General features: G+C 51.8%; 1 protein-coding gene across 2 annotated transcripts in view; it reads left to right on the top strand.

Moving 5' to 3' along the window:
* Nucleotides 1–16,133, top strand: part of RBM20 (RNA binding motif protein 20) — a 181,201-nt gene extending 165,068 nt beyond the window's left edge. For both annotated transcript variants that reach the window (XM_028091998.1, XM_088019822.1), the window contains exons 10-14: nt 1,475–1,579; nt 2,673–3,333; nt 4,894–5,028; nt 11,408–11,529; nt 15,560–16,133. In XM_028091998.1, coding sequence (XP_027947799.1) covers nt 1,475–1,579; nt 2,673–3,333; nt 4,894–5,028; nt 11,408–11,529; nt 15,560–15,670 — 1,134 coding nt within the window. In that variant the 3' untranslated portion in view covers nt 15,671–16,133. The remainder of the gene's footprint in view (nt 1–1,474; nt 1,580–2,672; nt 3,334–4,893; nt 5,029–11,407; nt 11,530–15,559) is intronic.
* The last annotated feature ends 238 nt before the right edge of the window (nt 16,134–16,371 follow it).

Here is a 16,371-nt window from a genome sequence, read left to right as displayed (position 1 = left end):
AAGCACCAGGATCCTACTGGCAAGATGCTTCCCGCCAGCCAGGCTGTCCCCGCCTCTCCCAGTTTGGACTTGGTGGGGGCGGGAGGGCAGTCCTCTATTGTGTTGACCTAGGAGTGTGGCTGTAGGAATTGCTTGGGGAGGGTAAAGGGAGGGCCATAGATAGTTTATTCAGGGAGAAAAAATAAAGAAAGAGGTCTCCTGTTGGTAGACACTATGGATTCTGATGGCTAAAAAGGCATTTGGAGCTGCTTTGCACTTGGGTTAGCTTAGAAGACTAGAGCACAGCTTACAGTGGAATCTTCTGCTCCAAATGCCAGAAAGAGCAAGGACATAAGGATTTCAACTCTCTTCCCCTGTCTGGTAATAACTGGTTAAACCAGTCAGCCCTGAGCTCCTGCCCCAGCTGGCTCCTTGTCAACTCAAGAGGGGTGTGTCTGCTCAGAAGAAATCAGAACTAGAGTCATTTACTTAGAGCCAACCTCAGCCAAAATTGTTGAGAAAATGCAATGTGCCCTTGAGAAACTCCAGAAAGAGTCATTGATTTGGTGGCCAAAGTTGAAGTCATGGGAGAATATCCCCCCAAAACTTCTAAAATGGGGGTTGGCAAACTTTTCCTACAAAGCACCAGACAGTAAATATTTTAGGCTATGTGGGCCAAGAAGCCAAAGTGAAGATATTATGTGGGTACTTATGTAGTCATTTAAAATGCAACTATTTAAAATTTGAAAAGCCTTGTTAATTCACAGATTATATAAAAAGAGGCACTGGTTCAGATTGGCTTAAGGATGATAGATTGCTGACCCCAGTTCTCAGGCTGGCCAGAGACCCTAATTTCCCAAACCAAACACACCTGCTTTCAGTTGTTCAATTTCTCAGACATGAGCACTAACTCTCATGAGGGACTGAATTTGCGGGAGGGACTAGGAGGAAGGAAGAAGGGAGGGGGTTGCTAATTTGGGCTGTAGCTCTAGGTCAGAGAGAGGACAAAAAAGGGGTAAGGGGGGCACTGGTTGACTAACAACCCACTTCCTACCCATAAGTGGCCTGGATGTGATTTTTATGGCCAAAACAGATCTTTTTGGGGAGATGTCACCACGATGGTTGTCAACCCCCGGACCAGTTTGCCCTTGGTCCCTTTACTCACCCTCCCTGCCTGTAGGTTTCACAACTGCAAAAACACCCAGTTTGCCAGAGATTTCTGCCCCACTAAAGATATCAGTCCAACCACTGAGACATTTCCATGCCTCCACTTGTCTGTGTGACTTGAGCAAGTTACTTAACCTCTCTGATCCTTCATTTCCTCATCTATAACAGGCAAGGCATCTGCCTCCGAGGGGTTTGGTGAGGCTTAAGGAAATGTGCCTGTGAGACACACCTGATGACCGTTAGCTATATTGTTTTCTCTCTTGGCACTCCCTCTCTCCTCTGCCCCTGCTCACCGTTGATTTGGTTTGTTCTGTTCTTTTTTGGTAAGGCTGGAAAACAAGAGCAGGAGGGCATGGAAGAAAGCACCTCATCAGCGGCCAGGCAGGAGAAAGGAACAGAGTCCTCGGATGCAGAAGACACAAGGACAAAGAAGGTAAATTTGGTCCCAGGTGCTGGCAGGACCGCCACATTTGCATGACGGCCCATAGGCACCGCGTCTCAGGCATCCCCATCCTGCCCTAGGATGCCCCACTCGTTGCATGGGCTGTGTCCAAGACCCCACCTGGGCTGCCACGAATGAAGCCAGCACTTCTTGGAAGAATGGTTTTGCCTGGGATCTCTGCGGTCTTTATTAAGGAGATCTTTACTACATGCCTGGGCTCTGCCTCAGTCTCCAGCACCTTGGCTGCACTCGTCAGAGAAAACATGTGCCCGAAAAAGACTCAGGCTTCAGAGCCAGGCTCCCAGAATAGTTCCCTTGGGAGGGGCTGGGGGAAGAGGGGAGCTTCGGATGCTCAAGCTAGGGCCCTGACCTCAGCATGCCCAGACCCTGGGATTAACAAAACATCTGCGCTTGTAAAGATTATTTTACTTAATTAAAATAAAAAAATCCAGTTATAGTGCTGTGGCTGCCTCAGCAAAAAGAAACGTGTTTGGAACGCAGCCAGCTCTGTGCCTTTCTGGTCAGGAGAGGTGGAGAGATGAGTATCGCTAGCGAGGGGGCTGATCTCCGAAATCTGGCTCCTGGGGACATGACAGAGTTTCAGGAGGGGCCAAGTGTGAGCCATGGCTATGAAAGTTGCACCCTTGTGGGAAAGGAGCTTGGGGGACCTTTGAGGGGGACTTTGCTACAGTTCCATTTATGGCCTTCATGCAAGGCAATAGCTCCAGCCAGTTGATTTATTTAGAGTTTATGACTTTATCATTCATTCATTTGAAAACTTTATTGAGCACCCATTATACACCAGGGTTTGAAATTCTTTGTGCCATTTTAAACGTGGTAGATTCATCATTAAGGGCTGATTCTAAATGCTGTTTTTGAGCCTCATCCTAGGGATGTATCAGCGATGTGGGACTTGAGTGGTTTGCAGCTCCTGATTACCCAGGAAGCGTTCCCAGGCAGAAGTCTGAGTGCTCAGGATCTTTCTGATTAGAGGGGCCCAGTGGTCAAGGTTTGTGCCCTCTGGTTGAATACCAAGACCTGCTCCTCCATCACTCTCTGACCTTTCTTCTGCATGTTTGTTCAGGAGCAAGAGTGGGAGAGTGGAAGTGAGGCCGAAGGGGAGAGCTGGTACCCCACCAACATGGAGGAGCTTGTTACGGTGGACGAGGTTGGCGAGGAGGAAGATTTTATTATGGAACCAGACATCCCAGAACTGGAAGAAATTGTGCCCATTGACCAGAAGGATAAAATCTGCCCAGAAGTATGTCCCTGTGTGATGACCACCTTAGACCTAGACATAGCCAAGGATTTCACCAATGAGGGAGTGAAGCCCGTAGGGAACGGGGCCACGGAAATCAGCCTCAAGACACCCAAAGACCTGCCTTCTACCCCCACGAGCTGTCGCAGTGACATGGACGTAGAAATGCCTGGCCTAAATCTGGACGCTGAGCGGAAGCCAGCTGAACGTAAGACAGGCCTCTCACTGGAGGGTTCAGGTTGCTACGAGGAGCAGGCAGAGGGAGGGGAGCACTCCGATGTGCGTCTGGCCCCTCCACTCCAGCAAATGTCTTCCCCGGAGCCAGCGGAGGAGGGGGCCCGGCAGCCTAGCCCACCTCTCGATGACTGCAAGGCCAGGGGGACCCCCGAAGACGGGGCTTGTGAAGGCAACCCCCTGGAGGGGAAAGCCAGTCCTCGCACCGACACCAACCTCCAAAGCCAGGCTTGCCAAGGAGTGTCGACCCAGGGTAACTACCTCCCTTTTCTCCCGTGCGGTTGGGTTGATGGGACCACTGCTCACCTAGGGAGGTGTGCAGGCACGTGCAGGCTGGAACGAACACGAGCACGGTTTCAACCAGCATTCAAGCTGGTGCAGAAAGCCAGCTCCCAAAGGCTTGGTTAAACGGTTAGCGCTTCTCGGCAAATGGTATAAAGGAAATCAGATAGGAGGCCACATGTTTTCTGAGAAGCAAACTCAGACAGGATAGACTTCTCTGAATTTACGGGAGCCCAGATGGACTCTGACAACTAAAATCAGCGAAAGCTTTGAATTATCAGGCCAAGGGGCCCTGGTTCCTTGGATCAGGAGACGGCCTCTCAAGCCTGCCCAAGGGCGGACCGCCCGGGCTGTTACTCCTGTGAAGCCCGGGGGAGGGGTCAGGAGAGCAGGAGGCGAGAAAGGAGCACCGAGCGGGCAGCGGGTGGGACGGGGGGCGGGGGGGCTCCCAGGGGGTACAGCCCGTTCCCCTGGCTCCCGGCACAGACCCCCTCAGTCTCCATGGCCTGATGGGGAGGCGAGGCCTGTCCCAGGCTGTCCTCCGTCTCCGCTGCAGGTGATGCTGTGTGGGTGCCCGGCACTATGCCATCATGAGAGACAGAGTTTAAAATAGGCTAAGCCCTGTCTTCTCTGCCAAGTGGGAACAAAGATCCGGCAAGGGCTGCGGTGCAGGGAGGAGGAGCCCTCAGCCTTCTCCGCGGGAAAATAACTAGCGCTTCCTCCCCCAGAGGGCCTGCGGCACGTTGAAGGTGGCGGGGAGGGGGACCAGAGTCGGGGACAGAAACCGTGGAGTAAAGGCTTGAAAAGAAACCTTCTGCCCAGCGCCCTGTGGCTGGCACGAGCCTGTCGGGCTGCTGGAGGCTCGGGCTCTCCTGCATGGCGGGCTGACCCGAGCTGTTTTTCACCTGCAAGTCTCCATGGAAACTGCCCTGAGCACCTGCCTTGTTGCCAGAGCAACGGGGAGGCCTGGGCTGGGTCTCCAGAAGGCAGGACTAGAGAAGGAGCGAAACGTTCACCGTGCCCCGATTGAACCCCTTTATTTTGCCGTATAGGTCTCAACACGCACTGGTGTTTATGGCCGACTAGCTTACTCAGTGTTTGGAGCTCATATTTAATAACACCGCTCAACAAGCTTGGGGTGAACGTGGCATTGCCTTTTGCGCCAACCTGTGTGCCTAGACACGTCAGCACAGTGTTTGGCCGCCGGTCATCCTCCTGCCTGCGGAGACGGAGTGATTTCTGAGTTGGGGGGCAAGGCGGGGATCATCCCAACCGAAGGAGGCAGCAGCCCATCCCCCACGGACCCAAGGCGCGGAGTTGCCGAGGGTTCGTGTGTGGGGGGCATTCTTTTGGCAGGGGAACAAACTCTCAATTACAGTGTTTTGCTCTAATTAGCAGTCCTCACCCTCGCTGCATGTTATTAAGCAGTGTGAGGGACCATGCCTGAGCACAAAGTGCAAGAATAGATGGCAGAGGGTCTTTGAAGTACATTGTGCTTCCTTAGTTCTCTACCTTGGCCCATGTTTTGCAGACAACCCCAAGTACGTGGAAATGAAATCTCTGGACGTGAGGTCACTGGAATACACCGAGGTGGAGCTGAAACAGCCCCTCTCTTTGCCTTCCTGGGAACCAGAGGATGTGTTCAGTGAACTTAGCATTCCTCTAGGTAGGTGAAGTACACAGTCCTTCCTGAGCATTCAGCTCCAGGAAATGATAGCGCCATGGTAACATCTAAGAGGTCCCGAGGGCTTTTTTGTCATTTTGTTGTTGTGTTTAATGTCGGATGTAATAACCGGGATAGGTATGGTGCGTATCTTTAAGGTTTCTTGCAATTTCAGTCTCCCGATAGAGCAGATACCTCATGACGTCAGGCCCTGAACAGTACTGCCCTGAGAGCCAGAGCAAAGAGAAACTCGCTTTCCCTGTTCAGGAATGCTTTATTCCTGACCACACGGCCTTTATTCAGGCAGAGATCAGAGGCCCCAGTGGCCGCCCAAAGTCAACAGAAATGAACCTCTTCTGCTCCTGGCTTCCCTACCCTCCTTGCCCCAGCCCTTTCCAAGACAGTGCTACATTTTTTTTTCCTCTTTGAAGGACCAGCTTCTCTGAGGCAATGATGCTGAAGACACTGCATTTGAGGAGACACTCTATATTTGGTAGAGGGAGCATTGAACAGAGAGAGACCTGGGCCCCTTTCCTTCCTGTTTCACTTATTGGATGACTGCATGACCTCAGACAAGTCATACCCAGGAATGTATTTTGGTTTTTATTTTTTCCAGTCCCTATAAGTCCTTTATTAACATGTCAATAAAAAGGGAGAGAGAGAGATGTAAAAATACTTTTCTCGGAGGCCCTGGGAATGGAAGGTACTATCAGAACCCACCTGGCCAGAGAAGGCAACCCAGCCAGAGGCAGAATGGAAATTGGGGGTAAAGGGACGCAGCTGGTGGGAGGCACTGAGAAGGAGGTGGCTCAGGCTTTGGGCAGGGACTGTGCAAATGCAGAGGCCTCACTGGGGTTCCTGAGCCTTGGTTTTTTTCACCGGTAATATGGAAATGAATCAGATCAATTCTATAGTGGAATTTTCAGTAGTGGAAGTGGTGGGGGCAGGTGCAGGAAGGGAGGTTAATAATAGAATCACCTAGGACACATTTTCAAAGGGGAGAGTGAACTAGAACCTCAGGGTAAGGAGTGAAGTTACTTCAATAAAGTGCCCTGGGAGCTTCTGATAACCACTGCTAACCCGGTGACTCCCACTCCACGTTGTCTTTGAGTCTTTGCATTGACTCTGAGAGGTTGGAAAGCAATGAGACAAAGGAGTAGTAACAGCCACTGGAGAGAGAGCTTAGGAAGGCATCCTTTGGGAAAGCGTCCCAAGGAAGCACGAGAAGAACGGGTTATGTGAGGACCGATGACCACACGTCTGCTTACTCAGGGAGGGGCTGGTCAATATGGAGGCTCACCCTTTCCATCGGGTTTCTCTTTCTTTTCATCTCCTTTTAAACATTTATTACTGTTTCTGCCCTCCAAATGTTCCATTTTCATAAGGTACCCATTTTTACTGAGCAGCACTTTCTAGACAACATGGCACCGTGCAAGGCACTCTGGGGCGGTTGAGAAATGTAACACAAGTCTCTTGGCATCCAAGAACTTGGAATCTGTGTGACCCACACAAGTAAAATTAATAAGTTCCGCCACCTTGTCATTTATGTTTTTAAAAATTGTTTTTCATTCCAAAAAGTGTGATAGATTATTATGACAAGTGTAAAAAATAAGAGCCATGTAAAGTCAATGTTAAATGTTGTATCTCTTCACTCCAGTTTCTCCCCCAGCTCCAGAGGTAGTCACGGTCATACCCATGGAGACTAGGTCACACCATACACAGAATGTTCTACAATTTGCTTTTTTAACTTAACAGTGGGACTCAGAGACCTCTTCAAGTCAGTACACAGACAATGCATTCTTCTTAACGATTGCAGATATTGCACCCTAAAAGATGTACCGTAAATTACTTATCCATTTCTCTACTGGTGAACATTTAGCATGTTTTCAGTTTTTCCCCATTATTAAAATGCTGTAATAGTTAAGCTTTTATGTTTCTCATTTACCATGCAAGCACCATTTCTAGTGCTTACCTCATTATTTAACTCTCTCAAAACACCTATGAGGTAGATAATATTTTTATCCTTATTTTATAAGTTCGAAATCTGAGATGCAGGGTTACAAAGCTGATGATTCGCAAAGACTGGAGTCAGGATTCAAATCCCAGTAGTTTGACTCATAGGACCATGCTTCCTCTATGCTCTGCTGCCTTCCAAACATGCTGTCACCTTTGTGTGCCTGCCAGGGTTTCTGCAGGACAGCATCCTAGACTGGGAGCGGGGGGTGGGGGTTGTGGTGTGATGTATATTTGCAGTTCATATTTTCATAATTGCTGCCAAATTGCACTCCAAAAAGTTTATACCAGTTTTCCCTGCCAGAGTGAGAATTCTCATTCTCTGCTTCCTTACCAACTTTGGATGTCATCAGTTTTGAATCTTTACCAAACTGTTAGGAAAATGGTATCTCGTTCTGCTTTTTAAAAACAGTTCTAATGAAGTATAATTGATGTTAAAGAAGTGCACGTGTCTAAAGTGTATGGTTGATCAGTTTGGACATATGTGTACACCTGGGAGACTAATTACCACAGTGACATAGTGAACGTATTTGTCACCTCCCAAGTTTCCTGATGCTCCTTTGTCTTTCCTCCCTCCCCACACCTCAGTCCCCAGGGAACCACTGATTTGCTTTCTGTCACTAAATATGAGTTTGAATCCAAAGGGAATCATCTGGACTATAGTGTTTTTGCCTGACTTCTTTCACTCAGCGTAATTATTTTGAGCCCTTGATGGGCATTTGGGTTGTTTCCAGTTTGGGGCTGTAACAGATTGTGCTTTTGTATTGCATGTAGTCTTCGATGAGCTTTGAGACCCATTATCTTATTGATCTTAGGGGGTGGGGGTATGGCACCATTCTCCACATTTGACAAGAGAGGAAACAAGTGCAGATACTTACCCAAGGTCGCACAGCAAGGTCAGGTCAGAGCTCCGGGTTTCCAATCTGAGACCACTCTGCCCTCCTGTCTCTCTGGTTCAGGAAGCACAATGTAGGAAAGGCAATTTTTGCGCAGTGGCTAAGAGCACAGACTGTGGAATCTGATTCCCCAGGTTTATATCTCAGCTGGCTAGGGGACAAAGAGCGACCCTTTTCAGCTCTCCTCATTGATTTATTGACTTTCTTCATCAATAACTAAGGGTAGTAATAGAAGCCTACCATGTATAGTTAGTTTGAGGAGGAAATGAATGAATACGTGTCACGTCTTAGTGTCTTCTAGGAGGATTCTCTGTTGCTACTACTCATTCATGAAGTAATTATTGAGCCCTACTTTTTCCTCTCACTGGGGCTGCATGCCCCTTATGCTCCAGAATCCAGCACTCCTGCAGAGACTTCTAGGGAGGGGGGGAACAGCCTTCAGGCTTTGTCCCTGTGGAGAGCAGGGAGCCAAATGGGGAGTGCCAAGGACCCAGAGTAAAGGGAGGTGAGATCCCAGTGCTCGGGGAATGGAGTGGACATGGGGTCGGGGGAGTAGAGAGAGGGCACACGGCCCCATGGGTTTGAGGCCAGCTCTGAGTGACCCCGGCCAGCCTGAGCCTGCCAAGGTCTGCGCTTCCAGAATCAAAGGGCATTGCCTGCAAAACGCAAGCTCCCCCTCCACCCATCACAGGATTTGCTAGGATGGTGGAGTTATAATTACCCGGCCCAGGAGCTATTATTAGAAAGCAAATACAGCTTTAATTGTCATGCTTAATAGAGGCTGAAAAATGGGAGGACCCAGTGGCTCCAGATGGGTTGGGGCAGTGACAGTTTTCTTCACTTCTGGCCCTCCCATTCCAGAGGCATCCTGAGGTGGTGTTGGCATGTGGTGCCCATGGCAACTCCCGGTAACTGGGCGGGGGAGGGGGGGTTTGCCAGGCGTTTGGGGATCCTCCTCAGACTTCTCCTTCCTCAGTGCTTTTAAGCACCTGGTACTGCCTGACGGCCGCTGGGCATCAGACACGGACAGGGAAGAGTTGCTGCCCACCTTTGGAGCCCGAGCTCTCCAGGCGGCCCCGGGTTAGAGGGCAAGAAGGCCTCTGTGGAGAAATGTTTAACACATGGCAGGAAATGAATATTTTTTGAGCACCAGGCAAAATGATAACACCGTTTGTGGGAGTATCATTTCTATTTTATAGATGAGGGGGCTAATCTCAGAGAGTTTAAATAATGTACCCACAGTCACACAGTGTATGTAAAAGAGCTAGATCTTTCGGACTCTAAATTCCATTTTCTCTCCACTATACTGTGGCTTCCAAGCCTTTTTTTTTTTTTTTTTGGCAGTGGACACCTTTGTTCCAGTGAAATCTCACCCAGAACCCCTCACATGGTCGCTGTGCCGCTTGGGTCGAAAGGGCCCACAGCTCAGGCCCTGCTTCATGCTCTGTGGTGGCTTCTGAGGCACTGGCGCCCCTTCTTGGGGACCCAGGACATGGGCTAGAAGGCCTCTTGGAAAACCTGGAGGACACTGGAGGCCTTACCAGGGCCCTGCCATGAAACCCCAAGGTTTCTTTGCTGGGACCACCCACAGGCCCCTCCTGCAGGGCCTGGGGCAGGATAGAGGGAGCAGCTGGGATCGCAGGCTTGGGTCTGCTCCCTGTGGCCTCCGGGTGGTGCGTCTCGTCTCCCAGTGGCCTTTATCTTGTCTTGTGTGGACATCTCCGTACAGAGCAGGCTGGGGAGAACTGTTCTGTGGGAACAGAGGACCAAGGCAGGCCTTGCTTACGGTTCCTCTGCCGTGGGCCTATGAGTGAGGTGGAGGGGCCAGCCGGCCACCCGCAGGCAGAGCAGGGACCACTTTTCAGTCCTTTGCCGTGGGGGTGGGAGGAAGGTGAGGAGGGCAAGGGCACAGCCTCTTTCTGGGCAACGGGCCCAAGAGAGGCCCCCTCCCTGCTGGGGGCTGCTGCGGGCAGGGCAGCGAGCTGCGTGGCAGTTAGAGAAAACTGGCTGAGGAGGCTGCCAAAACCAGGCCCGAACCACAGAGGAGCAATCAGTCAAAGCAGGCCTTGGGCAGCCCTCCCGGGCTCCCGCCTCCGTCCAGGCTGGCCGCTGCACACTGATAAGTGGCTCTTTTGAAATGAAAAAAAAGTTGTAATTACAAGTCTAAGCACCCACTCCGTGGTAGGGTCTCCGTCCCACAGGACGCGGCAGGAGGGAAGTGAAGGAAGCCCAGGCTTGTGGTCCCACGCAGCGCCTTGATGGAGCCCTGGGCGGTCTCCCTCTCTGCCAGAAGTGGCCGCAGTCCCCCTGGAGGGCGGGCCCCCCTGCCCTGGGCCCCCCTCCACCCGCTGCAGCCCCCCTGGCCCCCCACAGGGCCACGGGTGCTAAGCAGGTGGGCAGCAGAGCAGCCAAGTGCGGGCGCGCACACACCAGCCCCCCAGCCTGAGAGCAGGAGCCGCCGGCCCATTCCCGCCGTTCCCCAAGGGGCCCTGCTTTTCACGGCCCTGATGCCCTGCTCTTCTGCTAACAGTTCTGACTCCCCCCCAGCTTCCCACGTGTTCTTACTGGAGTCTGGTCTGTGCCCTCTCAGACCTGGGCTCTTTCCACTCTGCCAACCATGGCTTCAAGAGGAGAACGGTGACCCCCAGACACCTTGGCGAAGGCTGGAGCAGCCACCATGCCTTCAAAGATGCATCCTCTGGGCTGTGACACCGTCACTTCTCTCGCCATCGGGCCACCCTTTCCTTTCCGCAAAATCAGAAGGCCTCCCAGAATCCTGTGACTTCTGTTTAGCAAATCCCATAAGTAAAATGGTATCACTGGGTGGTTCAGATGTAAACACTGGACGATGGGAAGATGTTTATGATACACGATTACATGAAAAAGGGAGGAGACAGAACTATACTTAGGGTACAATGAAAACTGCCTCCTGACCCAAAAAAAGCTCTACATAGAGATAGTATGGAAGAAAATGTTTTGATTGGAATGACTCTAAAGTGATTTTTCCTCACTTTTGTGTATTTTTAAAGTTTTCTTTAATGAGTATAATTCTAAAACTCACAAAAATGACAGCATCCTTCCTGAATCCTGGCCCTGACAGCTAGAGAGAGAGGGGTGCAGCGTGGAGAAATGGAACGCTTCCTCCTCGTTTCCCTGGAAGCAGGCTGATAACGGGAGGGTCCGGGCCCCATTCCCAGGAACCGCTGCAGAGCAGAGAATTGTGAAACACTCCCTCACCCCTGAGGGAGTATGTCCCTTCCTTCACAACCACCTGGGAATGGAGTCAGCCCTGTTCTCAGCCTTGCTTTGCAGATGAGGAAACTAGGCTTGGAGAAGCTCAATAACCAGCCAGAGTCAACAGCAAGTGAGGGATGGAGCTCAGTGCTCCCATTTCCACCTGCCGCCTGGCAGGACCACAGGGGCCTCATGTGGCCTTTCTAATTCCTGCCGGTTCGTCCCCCAACCTCCTGCAGGGGTGGAGTTCGTGGTGCCCAGGACTGGGTTTTACTGTAAGCTGTGTGGGCTGTTCTACACGAGCGAGGAGATGGCGAAGACAAGCCACTGTCGCAGTGCTGTCCACTACAGGAACTTACAGGTACGTGGAGCCTTCCTTGCCCAGTACCAGGGAGCTCCCCGGTTGATGTCCTTCCACCATGTGGAGAGCCGCTCTTTCCCCAGGCCCGTCTCCCCCAGGTTGCTGCTCCACATGCTGGTGCCTTCCCTGTGCTCTCAGGACATCTGTCTCCCCTGGAGTACTTACAGCATTCTGTTGGGGGCGGGTTTCGGGGTATCTGCCTCTCCCCCTGGTCTGAGTAACTTGAGTTAGGGATCACCCGGTCCATGCTTGAGGCTGACCCCTTTTCACAAGACCTGGATATTCTAGATGCAGGCATTTCTCTGTTTCTGTTCCCCCCATGCAGTATCCCTGTTTGCTGCAATAAAAATCACCATTATGTTCTATTCAAATGTTCATCTGCACTGCAACTATTTATCAGAGGCATGCTATGTACCAGACACTGTTCTAGGTGCTGGAGATAAAACAACAACAAAACCACACACACACACACACACACACACACACACACACACACACACACACACACACAGAGGGGTGCCTGGGTGGCTTAGTCAGTTAAGTGTCTGCCTTCAGCCCAGGTCGTGATCTCAGGGTCCTGGGATCGAACCCTGCATCAGGCTCCCCGCTTGGCAAGGAGTCTGCTTCTCCCTCTGCTCCCTCCCCCTGCTCCCTCCCCCTGCTCCTGCTCTCTCTCTCTTTCTCAAATAAATAAAACTTTAAAAAATTATAAACACATACACAAGCAAAAGACAAAAACCCTTGCCCTCTTGGAGCTTCCATCTGAGTGTAGGAGATAAGTGATAAATAAAATAAGTAACTTTTATGGTATAGTAACAGGGGACATATAAAAAATACTACTGTGTTTCATGCAATCCGAGGTCCGAGCAGTTATAAGACACACTACCACTTTTTGGATACCAATAGGAAAAAAATTGTTGCAAAGTAAATGGTGAGACTCCATCAATTGTAAAATGCGTCTCAGTTTCAGAGATGTTAATGTGTGGGGGAAGAAAACCTCCTCTTAGAATCAATGAAAGACTGTTCTGTAATACATACCTAACTGACATGCAGCATGTTGCAACTTCAGGTGGGGTGGGGGGGACCTTCGGGAACTTAATAGAAAGCATGGTATATCAGATGCCCAGGGATAAGTATTCCAAGGCACCTTATGTTTTTATTACAAGGAGCCAGACTAGTTTTTTGGCACATAAGACCTCACCTAGGGCAGACCCTCGTGGTGGCAGCATGTCCTAACTCCAGAGCAGACATTGCTGTTAAATTGTTAGAGTGGCTGATCGAGGATTTTTCAACCAGAGGTGTGAAACAGAATCACCTGGACAGTGTTTTGAAAGTATACATACATACATACATATATATATATATATATATATATATGAAGTGAGCTAGTCAGTAGAATGGGGGGAGGTGATCCAGGAATACATAATTTGAGAAAGTTCTCCATATGATTCCATTGTGCATCCCTAGTTAAGAGACTCAGATATGGGCCAACTCTTGTTTTTTGTTGAGGAAACTGAGGCCCAGAGAAGCTATGTGATTTGTCCAAGGCCATGCAGATGGTGAGTTACCAGGCCCGGAAACAGACTGCCTGATTCTTAATCACTTGCCCTTTTTTAGCCTGTTAAGCTGATCTTGCAAACCAAGACCCATAATGGCATGGCCTGTGTCAGCATCTGCAAGGGATTGTCATTGGCTATGCCCGGACTCGTCATTTAAGCCTCTTGATTTCCGTCTGTGGAGCAGCCACTCTGTGATGAAGGAAGCTGTGGGGCCTGGGGCCCAAGTCCTGGCCTCTCCTGGGGGAGCGCAGTGAAGGCCTGACTTGACCAGACCAAGGATCCAGACTGGGCTCTACAGAGCCAGCGGAGGGTGGCCATCTACCCTGAAGACATCATTATCCCCCACCCCAACAAGATAAAACCTATAGAATGGCAGCGCGGGGTGGGGTCTTGGAGATCATCTGGTCCTGATTTTCCCCAACTGTGGTCCTCATACCAGCTGGCAATTTTAAAACATGCAGCTTCCTGGACCCACCCCACACCTGCTATTCATTCTCTCCAGGGCTGGGCCTGAAAATCCTCATTTAAAAAAACAGCAGGTTCTGATACCTCAGTGTGAGAGCTCTTGATCTCATGTGGTATTCTCAGCTGGATTGTGTAGTTCTCAAGGAGACCACACAACTCAAGATCACTCAAGAAGTTAGGATGAGTCCAGACTTGCCAGGGCCTCTGATTCTAAGTCCTGTATTTTTTTTTTTCCAGGACAGTGGACTACACTGTGTTCTGGGCCTGTGGGCCAACCCCCCAGGCAGACTCACCTCCCCAGAGCAGGCCAGAGCCATTCCCGTGGTCCCCAGGCACGTCAGGGCCAGACATGGGCTAAGCCTTTCAAGGCCCGCCAACTGCAGTTCAGGTTTCTCCAGCACACCTGTTGGGGAGCTGGGGGCCTCCACCGCGGGCTTCTCAGATAAGGTTTCTGTCAGTGGCCTTGACAGAATGTCTCTTGTCCACACAGCCTCACGCACCTCACACTACCCCACGTTACATGTGTGAAAAGTGAAGAATTCAAACCCGAGCAGCAGGTGTTGGCTCACACTTAAGTCAGGTGGCTTGTAAACTTAGCACCACCAGCAGGCCTTGAGGTGGGGGTGAGGGATTGCTCTTTGAGGCGGGGAGCAGGTGGGAGGAGCCCCCTTTCTCTCTGTGCAGCCTCTGCTGGGCCCCCACTGCTGGTCATAACCCGAAGAGAACCCATCCTGAGTGACCCAGAACAACGGGGGGAGTCAGATAGGAAAGCTAGATGCCTCCCTGGCTCCAGGTCCAGAGAGGAGTGAGCCCACATTTCCCTTCCTGGGGTGAGGCGGAGGACAAACTAGGCCCTCCCTCAGCAGCCTGACCCTCAGGGACCCACAGTTGGTCTGCCGCTCTCCCCATCAGGCTCACCCACCTCTCAGAGCCAACCAGTTTCTTCTAGAGAGAGCAGGGCATCTGACCCTCAAAATCACCCTGGGAGGAGGAAGGCACCATTCCTCCTGTTTACCAGATTAGGAGTCAGAGGCAGAGAGAAGATGAGTACGTTCCCAGGGTCAGAAGGCCGATGCCCCTCATGATATAGGACAGCATTACCGGGTACTTATTCTGAGCCAGGCGCTGTGCTGAGTGCTTACGGTACCTCCCGTGGACTTCACAGCCGCCTTACAGTGGTAGTTCCTGTTGTTAGCCACACTGCATAGATGTCAGAGATCCTGGGTGTCTTGCCTGCCGAGAGCTAGGATTTGAACCCGGGTCATCTGGCAGCAGAACCCACACATGTGACCACTTGCCCACTGACTCCTAATCCAGTGCTCTTTGCACTGCCCCCTGCTGCCTGGGCTTTCAGAGGACCCCGCTGGGGCCCCAGTTGTGTCTCTGCATGGAATCTAGAATCCCAGGGGCAGCCTGCCGTGTGGCCGGGGGGCCGGTGGTGATAGCAGCAAGTATTCGGGGGGCGGTATGAGGCAGCTCCCAGCTACAGAACAGGAATCCAGCGACAGACCTCCGGGCTCTCAGCCTGCCTTCTGCCCACCAGGAAACAGGTGGCTACGAGAGGCAGCAGCCCGTCTTTGGCAATCCGCGCAGGGCAGTGCTGCTCTCCCCCCCCGTAGGTCGGCCCCAGTCCGCCTGGCCTCTGGTCCCCCCTGCCTGTCACATGCACACATGCCCCGGGGCGCTGAGGCTCTTCTGGAAAACAAGTGGAGTCCTTGTGAGCATTCAGTGAGTTTCTATAAGGAAAGAGAAGAGCGCTTGCACAGGAGAAGGGCTTTGGAAGTGGTCCCATTGTTAGGATGTGTTTTCGAGGACAGCCCGGAGGGAGCTTAGCATGGGTCCTGTAGCCCCAGAAGGACTGGGGAGGGTTGGGGGGGCCCCACACACTGGGAGACATGATGGGAGAAGCGGCCCAGGTACATCCTCCCCTCCCCTTCCCTCCCCTCTCCCGCCAGGTCACCGCTGACCCTGTCCCTTCCCTTTGCCCCCCTCTCTCCCCACCGCAGAAGTACTTGTCCCAGCTGGCCCAGCAGGGCCTCAAGGAGCCGGAGGGGGCCGGCAGCCCCAGGCCTGAGGAGGGTGCAATCATGCCGCACTTTGAGAGGAAGAAGCCTTGACGCTGCGGGAAGCCGGGAGCCGAGGTGGGGCCTTCCTGACCTCAGCGATGGAAGCTAAAGCCAGAGAGGAAGGAAAACCAGGCCGGCCATGTTGCCTCGGCTTGTCCCCGGAGACTCGTGAAAATGCCCTCGAAGTGTCTCTGCAGTGAAGCTGTTACCTGATGTGTCCAGCGGCTGAGGGCCACCCTCTCTCCCCCCACCTCCCTGATTCTTGTTTCCTTCAATTTGCTTCTCTCTTCTTCCCGCTCCCTCCCTCTCTCTCACCTTCTGTGCCAAGGGTCATTTATTTTTCATAAAACCCAACTTCTCAGGGATTTTCACAGTGTTCAAATTCTTGATGGGACAGAACAGGTCAGGCCAGCCTGATCAACCAAGGAAGAGATCTCCCGGAAACTCCCGGGTCAAGACCCATTTTGGGGGCCTGGAGCGTTTTCTGCACCTGGTGTCCTGAGCCAGGGGAGGTGTCGGGTCCTGCAGGCCTGGGCGGGGGGGGGGGGGGGCCCAGACCAGCAGCTGGCAGAAGCTGGGAGTTCCTCCAGCGGGACCATCTTTTTGAAAAGCCCCCGTTTTTAATAACGCTTTCATCCTCTCAGTTCCTCTAGAAGTCCACCAGATTCATGCCTTAACATAAAAGCAATGAATTTCACAGAGGAGGAAAAGAGCTCTTCGTTTTGGAAGCTCTGTTAAGTCCTCCCCACCCC

The sequence above is a fragment of the Eumetopias jubatus genome, unplaced genomic scaffold (assembly GCF_037043125.1).
Source record: "Eumetopias jubatus isolate StellerSeaLion01/CBP00866 unplaced genomic scaffold, mEumJub1_p1.0 scaffold_17, whole genome shotgun sequence".
Taxonomy (NCBI): Eukaryota; Metazoa; Chordata; class Mammalia; order Carnivora; family Otariidae; genus Eumetopias; species Eumetopias jubatus.
The sequence above is the reverse complement of the archived record's forward strand: the minus strand, read 5'-3'. Positions and strand labels throughout refer to the sequence as shown.